The sequence below is a fragment of the Microtus pennsylvanicus genome, chromosome 1 (assembly GCF_037038515.1).
Source record: "Microtus pennsylvanicus isolate mMicPen1 chromosome 1, mMicPen1.hap1, whole genome shotgun sequence".
NCBI lineage: Eukaryota > Metazoa > Chordata > Mammalia > Rodentia > Cricetidae > Microtus > Microtus pennsylvanicus.
Window position 1 is genome coordinate 105,806,336 of NC_134579.1, and position 18,123 is coordinate 105,824,458.

The window sequence follows — 18,123 nt, forward strand, 5'->3', positions numbered from 1 at the left end:
ACCTCTGGTGCAGCAGAGAAATCCTGTGCTTTGTCAGACTCACACGTCTCTGCGTGCCGTGCGGATCTCTTGGACTGTTTGGTGCTGAACACCCTCCCTGAAGACTTTCTCTGTGGCTCATTTTTATGAAATGCTACTATAACGTAATATAATTTCATTTAGTGTTTCTTACGATGTGAGGACAGCTACGTCTGCATTTTATTCTTCCTACAAAAGTAGAGGGTGGAATCTCTGTATGGTTTTTCACATGTGAATGCGATTGAATCCTTATTTTGTACAATTTTGCCCTTGATCCTATTAATCCTCTGAATTCACCCCTGCAGCAGGAAGATTAGAATTAAAATAAATGAGAACCAGCCATAATAAAAAAAAATAGGTTAGGTCTTTTTATATCCCTGGCCTTGTGAACTGGAACATTTCCCTCAGTTATACACAGAAATATTTCATCTCCATCAATGTAGCATTGAAAGACTACGTAGAATATCTTCTTTGTCCCCCAAAGCCAGCCCAAGTTTTCTCGCTCCTGTTCCCTATATTTCTTTCTCTCATATTTATTGAACATTCTGTGACTTGCTTGGTCAAATTTATGCATTTCTTTATAAAACATGAAAGATAAGAGTTTTCTCATTAGGGTTATAAGTCAAACACAGTATAAATGTAGGTGGGCCTTGACGTTTCCAAGGGGTATCTTCAAATCAAAACAGTGAACTTACTAATTTTACCTTTTTTCTAAGTCCTAGGAATAAGCAATAAATCGTCAACATTACCGCCTCTTCCACAAAACCCACTACTCACCGTTCATTTCCCAGCACATTAGTATATGTTTTAAATTGACTTTAATCTTGCTATTTAAACAAGCTATTGGCTTCCCTCATGCCAGTGTAATAATTAGCAGACATGATCTCTGAAAAACACGAAAAGGAAGTAACCCTGGTGGCATAGTGGCCAGGTTTTAAACAGGGTCAACCCTCATCTGAAACACTGAGGTTGGCCTAGTTACTGTGAGAAACCCTGAACATTGGGGTCATCGAAGCACCTTCAAAAACAAATTAATTTCTGGGTATAATGGTTGACACTTTAGTGAGGAAAAGCTTAATGTCCAAAAGATATAGATTTCTAATTTGTAGAAGAAAATTGAAAAACAGAAAATCTAGTGACAAAAAAAACCCACAAAAAGGCATTTTCAAAATAATGATCTGTCAACGGGATTGGTAAATCATTTGTGAATTAGCTAAATTGCCTTGTGGACCATTTCATAGAAATATGTTTTGCACCGATAATATGTCTAATAAGGACACATTTTGAAAATCAGATTTTTTTTTTCCTCTTTCCCCCAATAAATAGCTGCAGTGCAGGCCTTTCTCCCGCAGTCAACCAGCACCACCTTATGGAGGATTTGGGGAAATTGCGGGCTCTTATATTTTCCTAAAATATTGTCAATTGATTTAAAATCATAGCAACCCAGGATGCTGTGGATGATGGTCTTTGCTGACAGTCTTCACGCCTTCTTGTTTTTCAGGCATCAGATGCTAGCTCCGAAAAACTCTTCAACACTGTTCTTATAAACAAAGGTAAGACCCTCCCCCTCTTTATTAATCTAAATGGTGGCTTTAAAATAAATATGCATCTCATTGCCATTGTCTGAGAAGAAGGAGAGAAGGAAAATCCATGTGGTCTTTTTTGTCTTCACGTTTTGTGCTTTGGCGCGCTGTGCAATCTGGATGTTTTTGAGATGGGGGAGGGAAAGTTCACTTTGAAAGAATTTACTGGTTCCTTGTTTAAATTGATCGGTGGTGTTAATTTCATGTAGGCAGCTGCAATCGAGGAGAATGTTTTTACAATGTCTTGATTGCTGGTTATCAACTTCCGGCAGTCGGGAGCATTATAAATAGTACATGTGGACCTCAGACGGTAACAACCAGCGGGGGTGTTTAGTATACACGGCATCATAGCCATAAGCCAACCTTTCTGCTCTGGGCTCTCTGTAAAGTTAATAAATGTGCAAGAGGGCAGAATTTAATTACGCACTTCCCCATTTATTTCTTGCAAACCTCAGTCTAAAGAGTAAGAGAGGCTAATGATGCCGAGATGCATCTGGGGAAGACTCACCCTAAATAACTGCCGGGAGGTTTCTTAGCAGTCTTCATTTTGCAGAAGTGTCTTTAGCCACAATGAAATTTAGGGGAGTCTCCTTGCACTGGCTTCGATAGGTGTGTCATCTGAGTGATGCAAGGGACAGCAATCCACCTTCCCCTTCCCGCTATAGAACCTGACTTAGGGGCTTGCACAATAACTATTGCTAAATAATAGCTAAATAAAGATGTGCTGGCCTGTGGTACTCTCTGTATCAGTAAGGATGCTTGGGAGTGCTGGACCCGCACTGGATCAGGAGTTAGGTGCTAATGGGGTGAAATGGGAGACCATTTCAGCAAACAGTTTATTTCATTTTTAAAATTTTTAATTTTTGTTCTTTTTGCTTACTAGTTAGTAAGAGGTCTGTGTACAGTTAATTTGTGCTCTCCCATTATTTTGAAATTGAACCTACCTTGATTTTTAAACAGTACATTATATTTGAAGTTGTCCCCAGGGCCTGTGTGCTTAGAACTTTGCTGGGACTCTCAGAATTAATGTCATATTGAATATGATCTTGGATTTTAATTGCATGATACGATTCCAGCTTTATATTTCATCATATTTTTAATGACCTGAGAAGTTTGTATAAATTTGTTATTCATAATTCTAAAAGCCCAGTGACAGCTGATGTTTCTTGACAGCACATCTTTCTCAATGGTAGGAACATATGATGGCTTTCTGATCGTGTTATTGAGAGGGAAGAATTAGTGGGCCTTGGAGGTGTCCTTGATTTAAAGTAAAAGGAAAGGTAACAGAAGAGGGAACTGAGGCAGGGCAGGTCACTCACTATCCAAAGCAGTTTGTATGATTCTCTGACCTTCCCAACCCTGGCACACACATACCTCCAGTCACCTGGGACAGGTTTTTTTTTTTTTTTTTTTTTTTTTGGTGCTAAGTTGCTATGGCCCTTTCTAAGCTCTGGGTTTGGCTCCAATTGCAACTTGAGGAGGAAAACCCAGACTGATGGCTGAGCCCCTTCGCTCTCGCCTTCCTGTCTCTTCTCTCTCTTTCCCATCCCACCCCCAGCCTCAAGTTTCCAGTCCGGCACTTCCCGTGTTCTTATTTGTGTTTGCTTCCACTGAGTGATGTGTGGCGTCGATTTGGCAGTGCACAGCCATGCCCCTGACCGGGTGCCTTTCTTCTGAGCTGCTTTTCTGAGAGAAGTGAGGGGTGATTTCAGTGGCCTTGAAAGGATTAAGGTTTCTTTGTGTATACTAAAATCAACACAGGCTTTTCTCCTAAGCTTTGCTTGGGAAACGTACACAAATAAGCATTTTAGTTGATGACGGATTATTCCTCGGCCCCTTATTTCCATCAAAATGGCCTTCCTTTCCTCCCCTGGAGTTTCCCCTTAATGCCTTATGCTAATTTCCCATGGTAGCGTGAATGACAAGCTCCCGAATTGGTGGGCAAGTCCAGGTGTTGCTGAAGTAGGCAGAGTACCTGGTACTCAACCCTTTCTCCCTGGAGAAGGAGACTGAGGGATGCAGGGGGATCTCAAACAGCTTAGCAGAGTTTTCAAATTGCTAAATATCAGGAAAACAACTATCCCCCCCCCCCCCCCAAAAAAAGATCACTGTGTAGAATTGATGTCGGTAACTCCTGGGAGACAGGTGCAGTGAGCGTCGCTAGGCACATGTGGTTTGGTGTCTGCTTTTACTCCTGGTAGTAGCAGCGGTGTTACTGGATATATGGCGAACAGGTCCTTCAGCTGTCGTCTTCTCTCGCATCAAGTTCAAGTAAATATGAAAAGCCGGCTTGCTTACCTAAAAGTCAGTCAGGTCTCTCTGTTCGTATGTACATATGTCTACACGCACACACGCACTCTGTTTTAAAGCTTTGCAAGAAAGGACAGGTTTACACCAGGTAACAGACACAGCAGGGACGTTCTTAAAAGCCTTCTCTTACTGGGTACATTAACAAGGGTGTTAGGGAGTCCCACGTTGATACTCTTGAGGGTCATGTTCAAAGACACGTATCACCCCCTCTTCTCCACAGGACCGTGGCAGGCTTCTGGTCTCAGAGTAGCAGGCTTAGCTGGAAAGGTTATGCCTCCCAAGCCTGGTGGTCTGGTGGGTGTGCAGATTTGGTCCATAAAATTTCACTGTTGGAGGGCAGCGGTAAGCTCACTGGCTGAGTGGGCCAGGGACTCTGGAGTTGGCAACTTTGGTGTTGGCCTGCTCAGCTTGGAGACAGAGCCCCAGGCTGTAACAGCAAGGGGCCCTGGCTCAAGTCCATCCCTCTGCTTGTGTGCTTGAACAAGCCATTTAGCCTCTGCAGGTCAGAGTTTTCAATCCTACATAAATCTAGTTCTGGGCCAGCATCTCCAGTTGGGATAAAACCGTTAATTGGCGAAGGGCATGGGTCGGAACAGACAGGGGGATGATGAATATGTTTTCTGTAACTTACCGATTGATTCTTGTTGAAGTGTTTCTGTGTTGTAGACTCGATCCAATTCAGTGGAGTAAGACCCCACATAGGTGTTCCAAAATGTTGCTTCTTTTGATGCCTTTTATTTCCAGTTTTACAAGTTAATCAGGTGGCGTGTGCTTGCTTGTATACGGAGCATAACCAGTGAGAAGGAGCCTTTCAATAGAGGCGTGGAGCCCCAGCCTACAAATCAGGATTATTGCTATAGACTTAAAAAAAATAGCTCAATTTTAATCAAGGTCATAGTTGCCTTATCTAATCTCAGTGTGTTTAAATGTTTACAGGATGTTCATGTGAATTTTATGAATCCTTCTGTCTTTGTGATTCAACCATCTGCCAAAGGAAAAAATGAGTTTTCCCATTGAGACAGAAGCAGAGAGAGACTCACTTACTTATTGCCCCTGTGCTGTGAGCTGAACAGTTATGGGAGCAATAGACTCTGTAACTCCCCAACCTCTGGAGCACATTGTACTTAAAAAGGAGCTTCTGTGAGTAGGGGGACGGCTTAGTAGGGAAAGTTCTTGCTTTGTAAGCATGAAGACCTAAATTAGAATCCTCAGAACCCTTGTTTAAAAGCCAGATATGATGGCCAACTCCTGCTGTCCCAGCAGTGGGGAGGCAGGGGCAGGAAGATCCTTGGGGTCAGCATAGCCTAATTGGACGCTTTCAGGCAGAGAGATCCTGCCTCAAAAAAAAAAAAAAAAACCAAACAAACAAGGTAGAGGCCTGTGAGATGACTCCGTGGGTAAAAGCACTTTTCACTCAGGTGTAGCAATCTGAATTCAGTGCCTTGAACCCATGAAAGGCTGGTAGTAGAGACCCAATTCCATAAAGTGGTCTCCTGCCCTTCACACAGTTGCTACGTATGGCACACCCACATGTGCTCAAAAGCACACTAACAATAACAACAGCAACAACAATAGGCTGGATACAGATTGAGGAAGACGCCTGATACCAGGTTTTAAGTTTACATACACACACGCACACACACAAATACACACAAAAGAATTTTGTAATTGATTCAACGTGGACAATATTTATTATGTTTTGTTTGTGTGTTTGTTTGATGTTTGGAGTTAGTTTTTCTGTATAGCCCTGACTATCCTGAAGCTTGCTCTATAGACCAGGCTGGTCTCGAACTCACAGAAATCTGTCTGCCTCTACCTTCCAAGTGCTGGGATTGAAGGAATATACCACCACTACCTATTAATAGTAATAACTATTACTGTAGTTTTATTTGGTTTGTCAAGACAGGGTTTCTCTGTATAACAGCCCTGGCTGTCCTGGAACTCACTTTGTAGACCAGGCTGCCCCTCCTTTAGGATTTACTTTTTATTTTTAATTATTTATCTGTGAATGGGTTTATGCACATGGATACAGTGCCAAAAGAGGCCAGAAGAGGGCATCGAATCACCTGTAGCTGGAGTTACCGGTGATTTTGAGCTGCCCGAGGTGGGTTCTGGGAATCAGATCCTCTAAAGAGCAGGATGCAGTCAACTGTGGAGCCATCTCTCCTTTTCCTGTTATCATTCCTCACTTCCCATAGCTCCTCCTCCGCAGTTTGACCTCCTGGGTATGTAGGCAGGTGCACACACATCCATCCTGCCAAGAGGATTAGCCTCATCCCAAGCCCTTCAGTCTCTGTAGAGCAGAGCCTCCTGGAGAAGGCAAGGAAGGAGAAGTGATGAGTCCTGTCTGCTTCCTCCCAGCCTGGTTGCAGGGCCTGCCTCAGCTAGGAGAGGAGGACCTCCTTTCGCCTCACAGTCCCTCTCTCAGGACTCCTCCTGAGGCCAAGGCAGGCTGCAGGGAGAACATGCAAGAAGTGTGTTTGACTGACACACACACACACTCCCACAGACACACCCACCTTTGTGCCTGCTTCATTAACTTCTCCTGGGCTGACATGGATAAATGTCTACACTCGATAGGGCACCAACAACTGACCAGAGTAATGAAGGATCCACCAAGGTCCTACTTGGTGAACTAATTAGTTTATTGGCCTTACTTACAAAACACAGATGAGGGATTATTTGCTGGAATGTCTGTGACCCTAGAGCAGCTACATCACCACAAAATCCCACCTTATCATGGATGACGATGGAGTCTCCCAATCCTCCATGATCCCTTGCGGCTGAAGGGAGTAATGGCTAAATCCCTGGATGAGGTCCTTTGACCCTCCTAGCCTCCTACCAAGGCTATATTAACAGCTCGGCTGACAATCACCAAAAGACCTAGCTACCACTGTATATTGTTCCCCATCAGTAAGTTGCCATGACTACCAGGCGAGGTAAGTGCTGTTCCAAACTGGATGTGGGATGATCCTGTTATGCCCAGAGGTGTTTTGTTTTTTCTTCCTTTCTTTTTTTTAAAGTCAAAATACAGCAGTCCCACGGTGGAGACTTAGATCCTGTTAGGGAATATCCCCCGAGCTAGTTTGAAGAGAAGCTGTAACTCTCTAAGGGTGTCTGTGAGGGTGGTGGTGGGGAATAATCTCGGGAGGGTAGAGGCCTCCGAATCCTGTGATGAGCATGGCTTGTCCTCAGGAAAGTGAAGGACCAGTGTCCCACCACCCACCAGCTAGGCAGAATCCTACTTCCTCTCCAGCACCAAATGTGGGCAATTCTAATGGGCGTCCCAGATGGAACGCTTGATCACCCTGAGCTCTTCAAGGCCTCAGCATACTGACTAGAGGCACACCCTTTTCTGGGGTTGTCCAGTGGGACACAGTCAAGAGGGGTCTCTGTAGTGGTTTAAATGAGAACTGCCTCCATTTTAAAACCTGGTCTCCAGTCGGTGGCAGTGTTTGAGAGGTATAGGGTTGTGGCCTTTGAGATTAAAAGCCTCATGCCACTTCTAGCGTGGGCTGTCTTGTTTCGAGCTTGTGGTAAAGGATGATGTGACCTCTCAACATCCTGCTTCAGCCACCATGCTTGCTCCTTGCAGCTAGGCCTCTCCACCAACATGGCTCTCATCCTTCTAGAACCCTAAACCCAAATAAACTTTTCTCCAAGTCGCCTTGGTCACGGTGTTTAGCATAGCAACAGGAAAGTGACTGATAGAGGTTTGTTGAATGATTTTGGTGGTTTGCTTTGATCAACATCAGAGACTGCCTCTGAGATCTGAGATGAGACCCAAACATACCTCCGGGGCTGGGGGTGTGGCTTGATGGGTATGTGCTTACCTAGTATGAGGTGAACCCTGCTTTCCATGCATGGCTCTGCATAAGCTAGGTGTGGTGGCTCATACCTGGAATCTCAGCACCCTAGAGGTGGTAGAGACAGGAGGGCCATAAATCTGAGATCACCCTCTGCAATATAATGAGTTATAAAATGAGACCAAAACCAACCAGAGGTCCTGTCTCCAAAATAGAGAAACTAAGGTATTGCAAGCAACTTCACGCATAGTAAGTTTCTAATAAGCAACAGTGTTATCTGTACTTGTTAGTTGAAGGAAGAGGATTCTTTAAATAAAAAAAGGCAACATTGTGTCTTGAGTAAAGTCCCTCCCCTAAAGTAGTTACACACCTAAAAAACAATACAGTTGATTGTGGAGTAGCTTAAGGAGGGAAATATGATTTAAAACTTAATACCTCTTTATCATGGACACAGGAGCCCATGTTACCACCCCTTGGGGTGTCTTGGGGTTAGAGTAAGAAAGACTGTCGTGTCAATTTCAAACTTGATGGGTGTCACAGTAAACTGAGCCAAGTTTAGTTTCTGCAAATGAGTTCTGTTTTTATCGACTCTGAAATCCCAGATAAGGAGAAGGCAGAATATTCATTTTTTATTTTTCTCCCTTGGGGGAGTGTGTGTGTGTGTGCTGTTTCAGAACTGGCTTTCTTGGGGTTTTAAGAGATAGAAATGTCTTACATGTGGAGAATTAAATAGTGTTGAAGGGTAATTGGTGCTTGATGTGAGACAAAGGAGTTAGAAGTAGTTCGTTCTTCTCCCACCCCAAACCACAAATAGCACGCAATCAGGCCCCTTTTGTCATGGAAATTGGCCTTCCTGTGGAAGTCTGACTCTCACATACAGAAGCTCTTGTATAGAATTATTCCTAGAGAATTCTGGGAAACAGATGCCTTGTCCTGCTAGTGTAAAATTACCAGCGGGAGACCAGAAATATTCCACGTGGGGAGAAAGTGCTTCTCTCTGGATACACAAGTGTGTACGCACGTGTGGAAGCCAGATGTCTTTGCCAGTGTCTTCCCTGCCCATTCTCCACCGTATTGTGTGAGATTGGCTTTCTCACTGGCCCTGGAGCTCACAGATTAGGCTAGGTGGCTGGGGCCCCTCTCCTGTCTTCATCTTCCTAGGGCTGGGATGAATAACTTTTATACGGGTGCTGGGCATCAAACTCAGGTCCTCATGCTTGTATGGTTAGTTTACAGCCATCTCCCCAGCCTTCTTACTCAACCATCTACCCAGCCTCCTCACTCAATCAATACATTTATCCAGTCACTGCCCCCTGGCCCTCTGAGGGACTTGTGGGTGGGCAGGAAGAGGAAATAGAGGCAAGAGTTAGATCCCACTGCAAGCATTTAGTTGTAAGTCATTGAGAGCATCTAAGGTGGTATTTGAAGGGTCCAACATTGGCCACCCTGCCACCTTGCAGAAGGAAGAAGGCCAGCTCCTCAGATCATGCATTTCCCGTGACCACTGGGGAACCCATCACTACGCAGTACATTGTATGTCTGTGGATGTAGAGGCCAGAAATCGATGTTCAGTATTTTTCTCAATTGCTCTCCACCTTTTGTTTTGAGACAAAGTCTCTCGGTGAGTCTGGCTGCACCGACTAGCCAGTAAGTCCCAGGGATCCACCAGTCTCTGTCTCCCCAGGGCTAATTACGGAGAGATTCACCACACCTTCCACTTCAGTGTAGTTGCTGGGGATCCGAACTCTGTGCCTGTTGTGTGGCAAGCACCGTACCAGCTGGGTCATCTCTCCAGCCCCTAGCAGATTCTTTTCATGAGCGTTCAGACACTCTGTTTTGTTTCTGAGCCCACTAGAAAGCCCTTCACTTCCTCTATTGGGTAGTTCTGCATCCTCTGTCTGAAATAGTTTCCCTTACACCCGGCAGTTTTGCCAGAAAAGCTTGACAGCTCCTCAGCCCCCTTCAGCCCATTCATGGGTATGGGTATGCAGTGTTTTTCCTTTAGACACTGGTCTAGTGTCTGGTTCCCTGGGAGAGGAAGGTAATTACAGCAGGCCATTGTGATAACAATGATTGCTATTAAAACACCAAGTCTGTGTTGCAGACAGGCACCGAAAGATGTTGAAGACCAAAGCCTCCTTCCTCTTTAGTGAGGCTTCCTAACACTTCTTCCAGCCCCAGGTGTGGCTTCCTTCCTACAGGAAAGACTGTGGGCTATCCCATGCTTCTGGGTTCTTCCTACAGGAAAGCCTGTGGGCTATCCCATGCTTCTGGGTAATTTCCAGTTTCTGACATCTACAGGGGGGAGCAAAACATGGTGTTTTCTCCCAAAAATATATGTTTATTTAACTAGGTTTCTTTTCTGCTCCACAATCTGGATTCCATTCAGTCAGTTACCACTCCAATTAACTAACAATTATTTAACATTAACAGTAATTACAGACGCCAGTTAAGCGCCTACAGATGTCAACTGTTAGCCTTGTACCTAATCACTCAATGAAACGGAGAAAGTTCAACAAACATCAATTAGCCCAGCAATTAGTATGAGTTAGCAAAGAGCGCGTTATCATGTGTGTGCTGATTCCATTTATTTTCTTTTGGCAGTAAAATACACACTCGTATACACATGCACACACACATGCGGTGAGTCCCTCAGATAAGATAAAAACTATTGTTTTACAGCTTACGTAAGAACCGTTGCCTGGCCTGGGCCTAAGTCAGAGTGTTCTACCCTGGAATTTATTTAGCAAACAAAATTGGTCTCGATGTCTCTAAGAACCCAGTGCCACTCAGGCTTCGGAAGCAACTTTGGCAAGCTAGGAATCCGGTAAATATACTGTGGAAGAAAATGCTAGAAGACGTCAGTGGAGAAAATGATAGATTCACACTTGAGCTGGCTGCTCTCTGGGCATCACAGATTTCTCCCCAATTTATTCCTGAACCTGCAACAGAGAGAGTGCAGCGGTGATCTTATTAATTTTATGGTGCCTGAACCTTTCACTCAGCTGTCTTTAGTTAGCCTAGAGTGAACATCAAACCACTTTTACCTCCTTGTCCTGGTCTGTGCTTTGAAAAGTAGGGACAGTTCTTGTTGGAAGAGAATTTAATTCTCGAATCCACCAGGGAAAACCTGGTCCTGAATTCGCAGTCTTTCAATTGGTATGTACCTGCGTTTTGTGTGTGTGCATGTGTGTGGGGGTGGGGCATGAGTACCATATCTTAGAGAGTGTCATATGTGTGGCAGCCTTAGTTGTCAGTTCAGTGTTTACCACCCACTTTGTTTGAGACAGGGTCTCTTGTTTGTCACTTTGGACATCCGGCTAGTTACTCGCGTGCTTTCAGGGTTTCTCCCGTCTCTGTCTCTCATCTCACCCACAGGGGCCGTGGGATTATAGACACACACTACCACATCTAGCTTTACAGGAGGTCTGGGGATCCAAAATCAGGTCCTCATATTTGCCGGACAATCATTTTACCCACCCAGTCATATCTCCAGCCCCACCTTGTTTGGGTTTTTTGTTTTTTGCTTTTCTGTTTGTTTGGTTTTGTTTTTTGAGTCATGGTCTCTCGCTAGTGCTGTGGGCTTATTGCAGATAGGCTAGGCTGACTGGCCAGTTGACCCCAGAGACCCAGCTGTCTCCACCCCACCAGTTCTTTCAGTGCTATGATTACAAGCCTGTGCCATCATGCCTAGCGCCCCCCCCCACCCCCCTTTAAGGGTTCAGGAGCTTAAACTCAGCATTTTACCAACTGAGCCAGCCCTCCAGTCCAGCTCTCCCTTTTTCTGTGACTCCTCCCGAGCCCCTCCAGCCCCGCGGTGACTCCCAAGGATTAACTCAGTTTTGCTGGATTTACCAGGAGACCACATTTCCATGACTGGGTGTTTGGAGATCCTAAGGGGCTGTGGGGCTGCCGCTCCTCCTGGAAATGATTTCCCACAAGCCCCTGAAGCCTGCAGATAGGAGTGGAAGAAGCTAGTCCCCTGTGTCGCACTCTCCTGGGACTCTATGGGTCTAATGTAGCAAAACTTTCCATTTGGGCAAACCTCCCAAAGCCACCCAGATCTTGTTCTGAGCTCCCCTTGACTCCCTAGTCTTTATGATCTCCATAGAGAGAATCCAGAGGAGACTCCTAGAGTCATAGCATAGAAGACGCGCAGACTTTACTGTAGAGTAATGGAAGACAGGTTCTTAAGCCGTGAGGGTGGCTTGTATCCAGCGAGACCCATGTCCAGATATACACCACAGGCAGGTTTCTCAAGATTTTTTTTTTCTTTTTCCGAATCAGGGTTTCTCTGTTTAACAGTCCTGGAACTCACTTTTTAGATCAGGCTGGCCTCGAACTCACAGAGATCTGCCTGCCTCTGCCTCCCAAGTGCTGGGATTAAAGGCGTGTGCCACCCCTCCACCCCCGCCTGCTTTCTTGCTATTTCTAACATCTCTCGATAGATAGTTTTCCTGGCCAAGTGATTCACAGTCTTACGTGGACTATCTCTTACAGCAGCAGGCAATGAGACACTCTTGTTCTTTAACACTAAGAACTAGCTAGCTAGTAATGGTAAATGCTTAGGCCTTCTGAACTTGGTTTAGATACTCAACAATTAATGACCTTCCAGGCCTTCCAGGGTGCCACTTCTCCCAGGACCAGAAATACAACTCAGATCCCATTGGTCTCATCAGTAGAGTGCTGTAGTTCCAGCCCTTGGTTTTCCAGGCTGGTGGTTATCCGGGAGCAAGCAGTCCGGCCTTCCTGTCCTCTAATCTTGCTGATATCTATGTAGCAGTCTCTATCAGTTACTTTTTTGTTCCTTCAACAGAAGACCTTGTCTTAGGGTTATCATTGCTATAGTGAAACATTGTGACCAGCAACAACTTGGGGTGGAAGGAGTTTATTTCCCTTATTCTTCCAGGTGACGGTCAGTCACTGAGGGGAGTCAGGACAAGCACTCAAACGGGTCAGGAACCTGGAGACAGGAGCTGATGTAGAGGCCTTGGAGCAGTGCTGCTTACTGTCTTGCTTCCCATGGCTTGCTCAGCCTGCTTTCTTATAGAACCCAGGACCACCAGCCCAAGGATGGCACCACCCAAATGGGCTGGATCCTTCCTAAACAAACACTAATGAAGAACATGTCTTACAGCCAAATCTTACAAAGGCATTTTCTCAATTGAGATTTCCTCCTTTCAAATGACTTTAGCTTGGGTCAAGTTGACATAAAACTAGCCAGGACAGACCCAATCAAAGCAGCCTAAGGGGTGGTTTATTTTGGCTCACGATTCAAGATTACAGTCCACCATGGTGGTTCCAGAAAGCAGGGGACAGGAGCAGGAGGCGGCTGGTCACACTGCACTTGCAGTCAGGAAGCAGAGAGAGCTGGACGCTGGTGCTCAGCTCCGTTTCTCTTTTTCAAACATACTCCCTCTATTTCCTTCCTTCTGTTTTTGTGTGCTCGTATGTACATGTGTGGGCTTGCAAGTGCCTCAGCCTGTGGGTGGAGGTTAGCAGGTCACTCGCAGGAATAGCTTCTCTTCTTCTACCACGTGAGACACAGGGGATTGAACTTGGGTTGTCAGGGTTAGCAGCAAGCACTTTAAACCCATCTCGCCAGCCCTCTTTCTTCTTTCTAGTCTCTCTTGAACCCCTCAATACCTAATCTGGAAGCTGTCACACACAGCCATGTGCAGCAGTTTGTTTTCTAGATGATTCTAGAGCTCGTCAAGTTGACAACCATTATTAACCCTCACACTACAGAACACTAGTTAGAGTGAAGCCAGGAGTTGGGAAATAGAGGCGTACTTGTTATTGGTAAGGCTTAGGGCAGAGACCCTCCATGTCAGATAGGCTTTTGTGTTGAACCCATTCACGAGGGAGGACACAGCAGCGGCCCTGTATCGACTCTGCCTCTTCACTTCAGTTCTGGGCACTCTGTCAGCCTGCTTCGGTATTGAGCATAACCCACGCTTCAGCCGATACCCTTCTGTCCTTATTCCGAGACTGGGCCGAGAAGCAAGTCCCTTTGCGACACTTGTCTTTGAGACAGGAAGGAACAGGGACACACCCTAGAGCATTTCTAGACACATCCTCAAGTTTCAGTTTACATGGCGGTGTTTTGCTCTTCCACATACTTCATTGGCCAAAACCAGTGGTTACCTGGCCTGTCCAGAAGGGAGTAAGGGCCTCCCACAGGGAGGAGGGAGGGAGCAAAGATGTACTTTAGAAGAAAGGAAAGCAAACATTGACTTGGTGACACAGCCAGCCCAGGAAGCTAGTGTGTGTGTGTGTGTGTGTGTGTGTGTGTGTGTGTGTGTACAGTACAGTGCCCTGGGAACAAAAACGGTGTTGGTTCCTCTGGAGCTGAAGTTACAGGTAGTTATGAGCTAACGAGTAGTAAGCTGTTCTACCCTCTGACTGGGCCATCTGTCTGGCTGACTTTCTGGGTGACTGCAAATAGATGGGCATGGTTTCCATAGTTCTGAAATAAAGCCATCAGGCTCTTGCGCAGATCTGTTTCCCTATGGCCACTTGCTTAATCCGTATTAAGTGTAAGTCCATTCAGTCCTCATAAAATTGATTGCTTCCTTGTATTTACCCATTTGTTTGTTTCTCTGTAGTCCTGGCTGTCCTGGAACTCACTCTGTAGACCAGGCTGGCCTCAGATTCACAGAACTCTGTCTCTGCCCCCTAAGTGCTGGGATTAAAGGCACGTGCACCACCACTGCCAGCTTTGAATTTTGCTTTTGATACTTTTTTTTTGGTTAGCTGAGAAATTTCCTTAGATTTTTCTTGTCTATTTACCTTTTTAAAAATTGCATTTATGTGTGTGCATGCACGTGGAGTGGGACACTAGTGTGGACGTCCGAGGACAACTTGCAGGGGTTGGGTTCTTTCCTACCTTGTGGATCAGGGGATCAGGAGATCAGGCTGGGCAGCAGGCACCCCCAACCGCTGAGCCATCTCATTGGCCCGGTGGTTTGTTTTTGGAGATACGATCTCACACAGTCCAGGCTGACTTTAAATTTGATCTGTAGCAAGGACTGTGAACTCCTGAACCTTCTGCCTCCGCTTCCCAAGTGCTAGGATCACACTGTAGTGTTCAGTTTGTGCAGAACTCAGGGTCTTGTGTATGCCTGGTGTATACTGTCAACAGAGCTCCACCCTCCGCCTCTACACTGCGGGTTTCGGATGCACACGGACCATTTTGCTTTCCACTCCCTTACCCACCTCTCTAGTTGCTGGTCCCCCCCCCTCCCGAGAGTCTCCCATTCTGTTGTTATGTCACTTGTATTTCCTATGGCTTTCTTGTCTCTTCCCCTCCTTTCATGGTCCTTTTTTTTTCCTTTATGCCTCTGCTCTTTGAAGGAGTACAGAAGAGGCGTTTAGGATCCTGACCTCCAGGGTGTTCAGGGAACTGATGGTGGACTGGCCAGGCTCCACAGAATTAATCTGAGGAAGGTTGACCTGGCACACTTGGATGCAGAGGAGACAGCTGGCAGTAGGGTAGTAGGAGCTGTGGCGCCCTGGCCAGCTTCACATGTGGGCTTGTATTAGAGACTCCCAGCTTCAACACTTACCCGAAGAGGGGTCTGGGGCATCGCCATTTTTATTTTCTTTCTATAAAATGGGAGTAATCAAACCCGTCTCATAGAGCTATTGTGGTACTACAGTGAAGTAATTACATATTAAAGTGCCCAGCCTACCATGTACCTTGATCCAATTATATACTGGCTAAAGCATTTTATATGCATGATATCATCTAGACTTCCTGCCCAGAAGATAATGGTGATGCATGCCTGTAATCTCAGCATTTGGGAGGCTATGGCAGGAGGATTGCTGTGAGTTTTGGGTCAGACTGAGCCATGGGGTACCAGGGCTCCGTAGTAAGGTTCTATCTTAGAAAACCAAAAATACTTATGTAGGGGCTGGAGAGATGGCTCAGCGGTTAAGAGCATTGCCTGCTCTTCCAAAGGTCCTGAGTTCAATTCCCAGCAACCACATGGTGGCTCACAAAAATACTTATATACACATGCCTGTAGTCCCAGTACCTGGGAGGCTGAGGCAGGGTTCCAGGCTAGCCTGTTTCAGAAGAACAAAAAATAAGAAAAAATATGAAAAGAGGGAGAGAGGAAGAAGGAAGAGGGGAAGGGAAAAGAAAGGAAGGAAGAGAAGGGGTTCCAACTTAGAGATGTTACATACAATACACACAGGTGGCATTTATTAAGGACTTACTTTTTTATTATTAAATTTTATTTGTTCTGTGTGCTTGTGTGCCATAGTGTGTTTGTGGAGGTCAGAGGGCAGCTTGAGGGAGTTAGTCCCTCCGGCTTGGTGGCAAGTGCCTTTGCCCGCTGAGCCGTCTTACGGCCCTCAGGAGTGGCCTTCTGTCTTCAGCCGTCAAAGCTCTGTGAAAGTCGTTCATTTGTCCAGTGAGGACTCGGAGAGTCCGAAAAGCCACGTGACTCAAAGTGACAGTGCTTTTAAGAAATAGGTCCCCCTAGCCGGGTGGTGGTGGCGCACGCCTTTAATCCCAGCACTTGGGAGGCAGAGGCAGGCGGATCTCTGTGAGTTCGAGACCAGCCTGGTCTACAAGAGCTAGTTCCAGGACAGGCTCCAAAACCACAGAGAAACCCTGTCTCGAAAAACCAAAAAAAAAAAAAAAAAAAAGAAATAGGTCCCCCTGGCTCCAGAGAGTATGCTTTCCAGTCTTGAATTGTAGCCAGCCCTGGCATTGTGGCAGAGAACCGAACAGGAAAGGTGGGTGTCTTTCCTTAAGAGGGTACAGAACAGAATGACCAGTACTGAAAACCCTGGGAAGACTGGGTAATCTGGGAGGACACTGGTCAGGACCACATCCAGGAGAGTTACCCATATTTATCTTCCTCCCACACCTTCCCAAGGTGATTGATGTTCCCTGTGGTTACTAGACACTTGAACCTGATGGAGGTGCTCTTGGGATTTCCCAACACCTCTGGGTGCCTAATTATTATCTGGTCAAAGGTAACCCTGATGATCATCTTCAGCCTCTTGCTTCAGGGTTCAACCTAGGGCATCTCCAGTTGCCTCAGCCTTCGAAAGATGAGTTGAGACAGGCTCTCCTGTAGCCCAGGCTTCCCTTGAACAAGCACTGACCCTCCTGCCTCAGCCTCCCCAGTACTGTGATTACAGGGGAGCCCCAGCGTAGCTCATTTTCTTAACTACTGTCCTAGTTTCATTTCTGTGTCTTTGATAAAAATACCCAGGGAGAATGCAGTTTAGGGGAGGAAGGGGCTTACTTGACTTAATGTTCCAGGTTACCGTCCATCTTTGTAAGAAAACCGTAGAGGAAACTGGTTCCCCACCAGGTCCACAGTCTAGAGCAGAGAGGAACGAGTGTTCCCCTGCCACCTGCCCACTTTCAGCCAGCCTCCTCTACACTATACAACACAGGATCCCCTGCCCAGGGAATGGTGCCACCCACAGCAGGCTGAGTCAGATTAGCAGGCAAGACGGTCTCATTCAGACATACCCACAGGCCAGCCTGCTCTGTGCAATCCCTCCATGGAGACGCGCTTCTCAGATGGTTCTACGCTGTGGCAAGTTGACAGAACTCAGCCAGCTCGATGACCTAGCATCTTCGTATGTCTTCAGAGCAATCCTTTGCTTCTTGTGCCCTGGTCTCCTTCTCAGCCCAGCTTTATTAGTAGTGAGCTAGTATTTTCCAGGAGGGCATTTCCATAGCAGCCGGTAATGGAAGCCCTAAAGTTCAACTTCCAGTGCTTTGCCAGGTGGGAGGAGGTGGCGGCATTCCGTCCCAGCACACACTGCGGACCTGCTTGCCTGACCCGCATAAGACTCCCCATACAAAGGAGGAGGTTGGGAGCACACTATTGCTTTCTCTGAGAGTCCTTTTGAAGAGGGAGATGTCTCAAGTGCTCCCCTTAATAGACTGATGTGGGAAGCGGTTATATTTGGCCGCCTTTGAAAGCCACTTGGAAAACATTCTCGCCCTCTTATCTGTCACCTTTCACATCTCTCAACAAAGTAACACTAAAACCTAATTTTAGCCCTGATGACATCATTTTCTCATTTTCTGCCTGGAGAAGGGAAAGGGTTTCCCAGAGGAAATCTCCTGGTCCCGAGAGAGCCCTACTGTTGCTGGACAGCTTGAGCCGATGTCTGAGGCTTCCTTATCCATAAAGTTCATCCGGAAAAAAGGTTTGACATGGAGTCCTCTGTAATCAGATTTGTCAGCTATTAAACAAATGATGTCAGTGGGTGAGGGCTGGGGAGAGAGCTTGGTTAAGAAAGTGCTTGTCATGCACACGAGAGGACCTGGGTTTATCTTTAGGACCTACATTAAGAAAAAAATAGCAGAATTTGAATTCGGGGCCTCTGTAACAAGCCAGGTATCCAACATATGCCTGTTACTGCAG

The 18,123-nt window shown here is 46.1% G+C and overlaps 1 protein-coding gene across 3 annotated transcripts in view; it reads left to right on the plus strand.

The window, feature by feature from the left end:
• Auts2 (activator of transcription and developmental regulator AUTS2) overlaps nt 1-18,123 on the plus strand; it is a 1,095,788-nt gene that overhangs the window by 1,000,821 nt on the left and 76,844 nt on the right. For all 3 annotated transcript variants that reach the window (XM_075977650.1, XM_075977670.1, XM_075977660.1), the window contains exon 6: nt 1,520-1,571. In XM_075977650.1, coding sequence (XP_075833765.1) covers nt 1,520-1,571 — 52 coding nt within the window. The remainder of the gene's footprint in view (nt 1-1,519; nt 1,572-18,123) is intronic.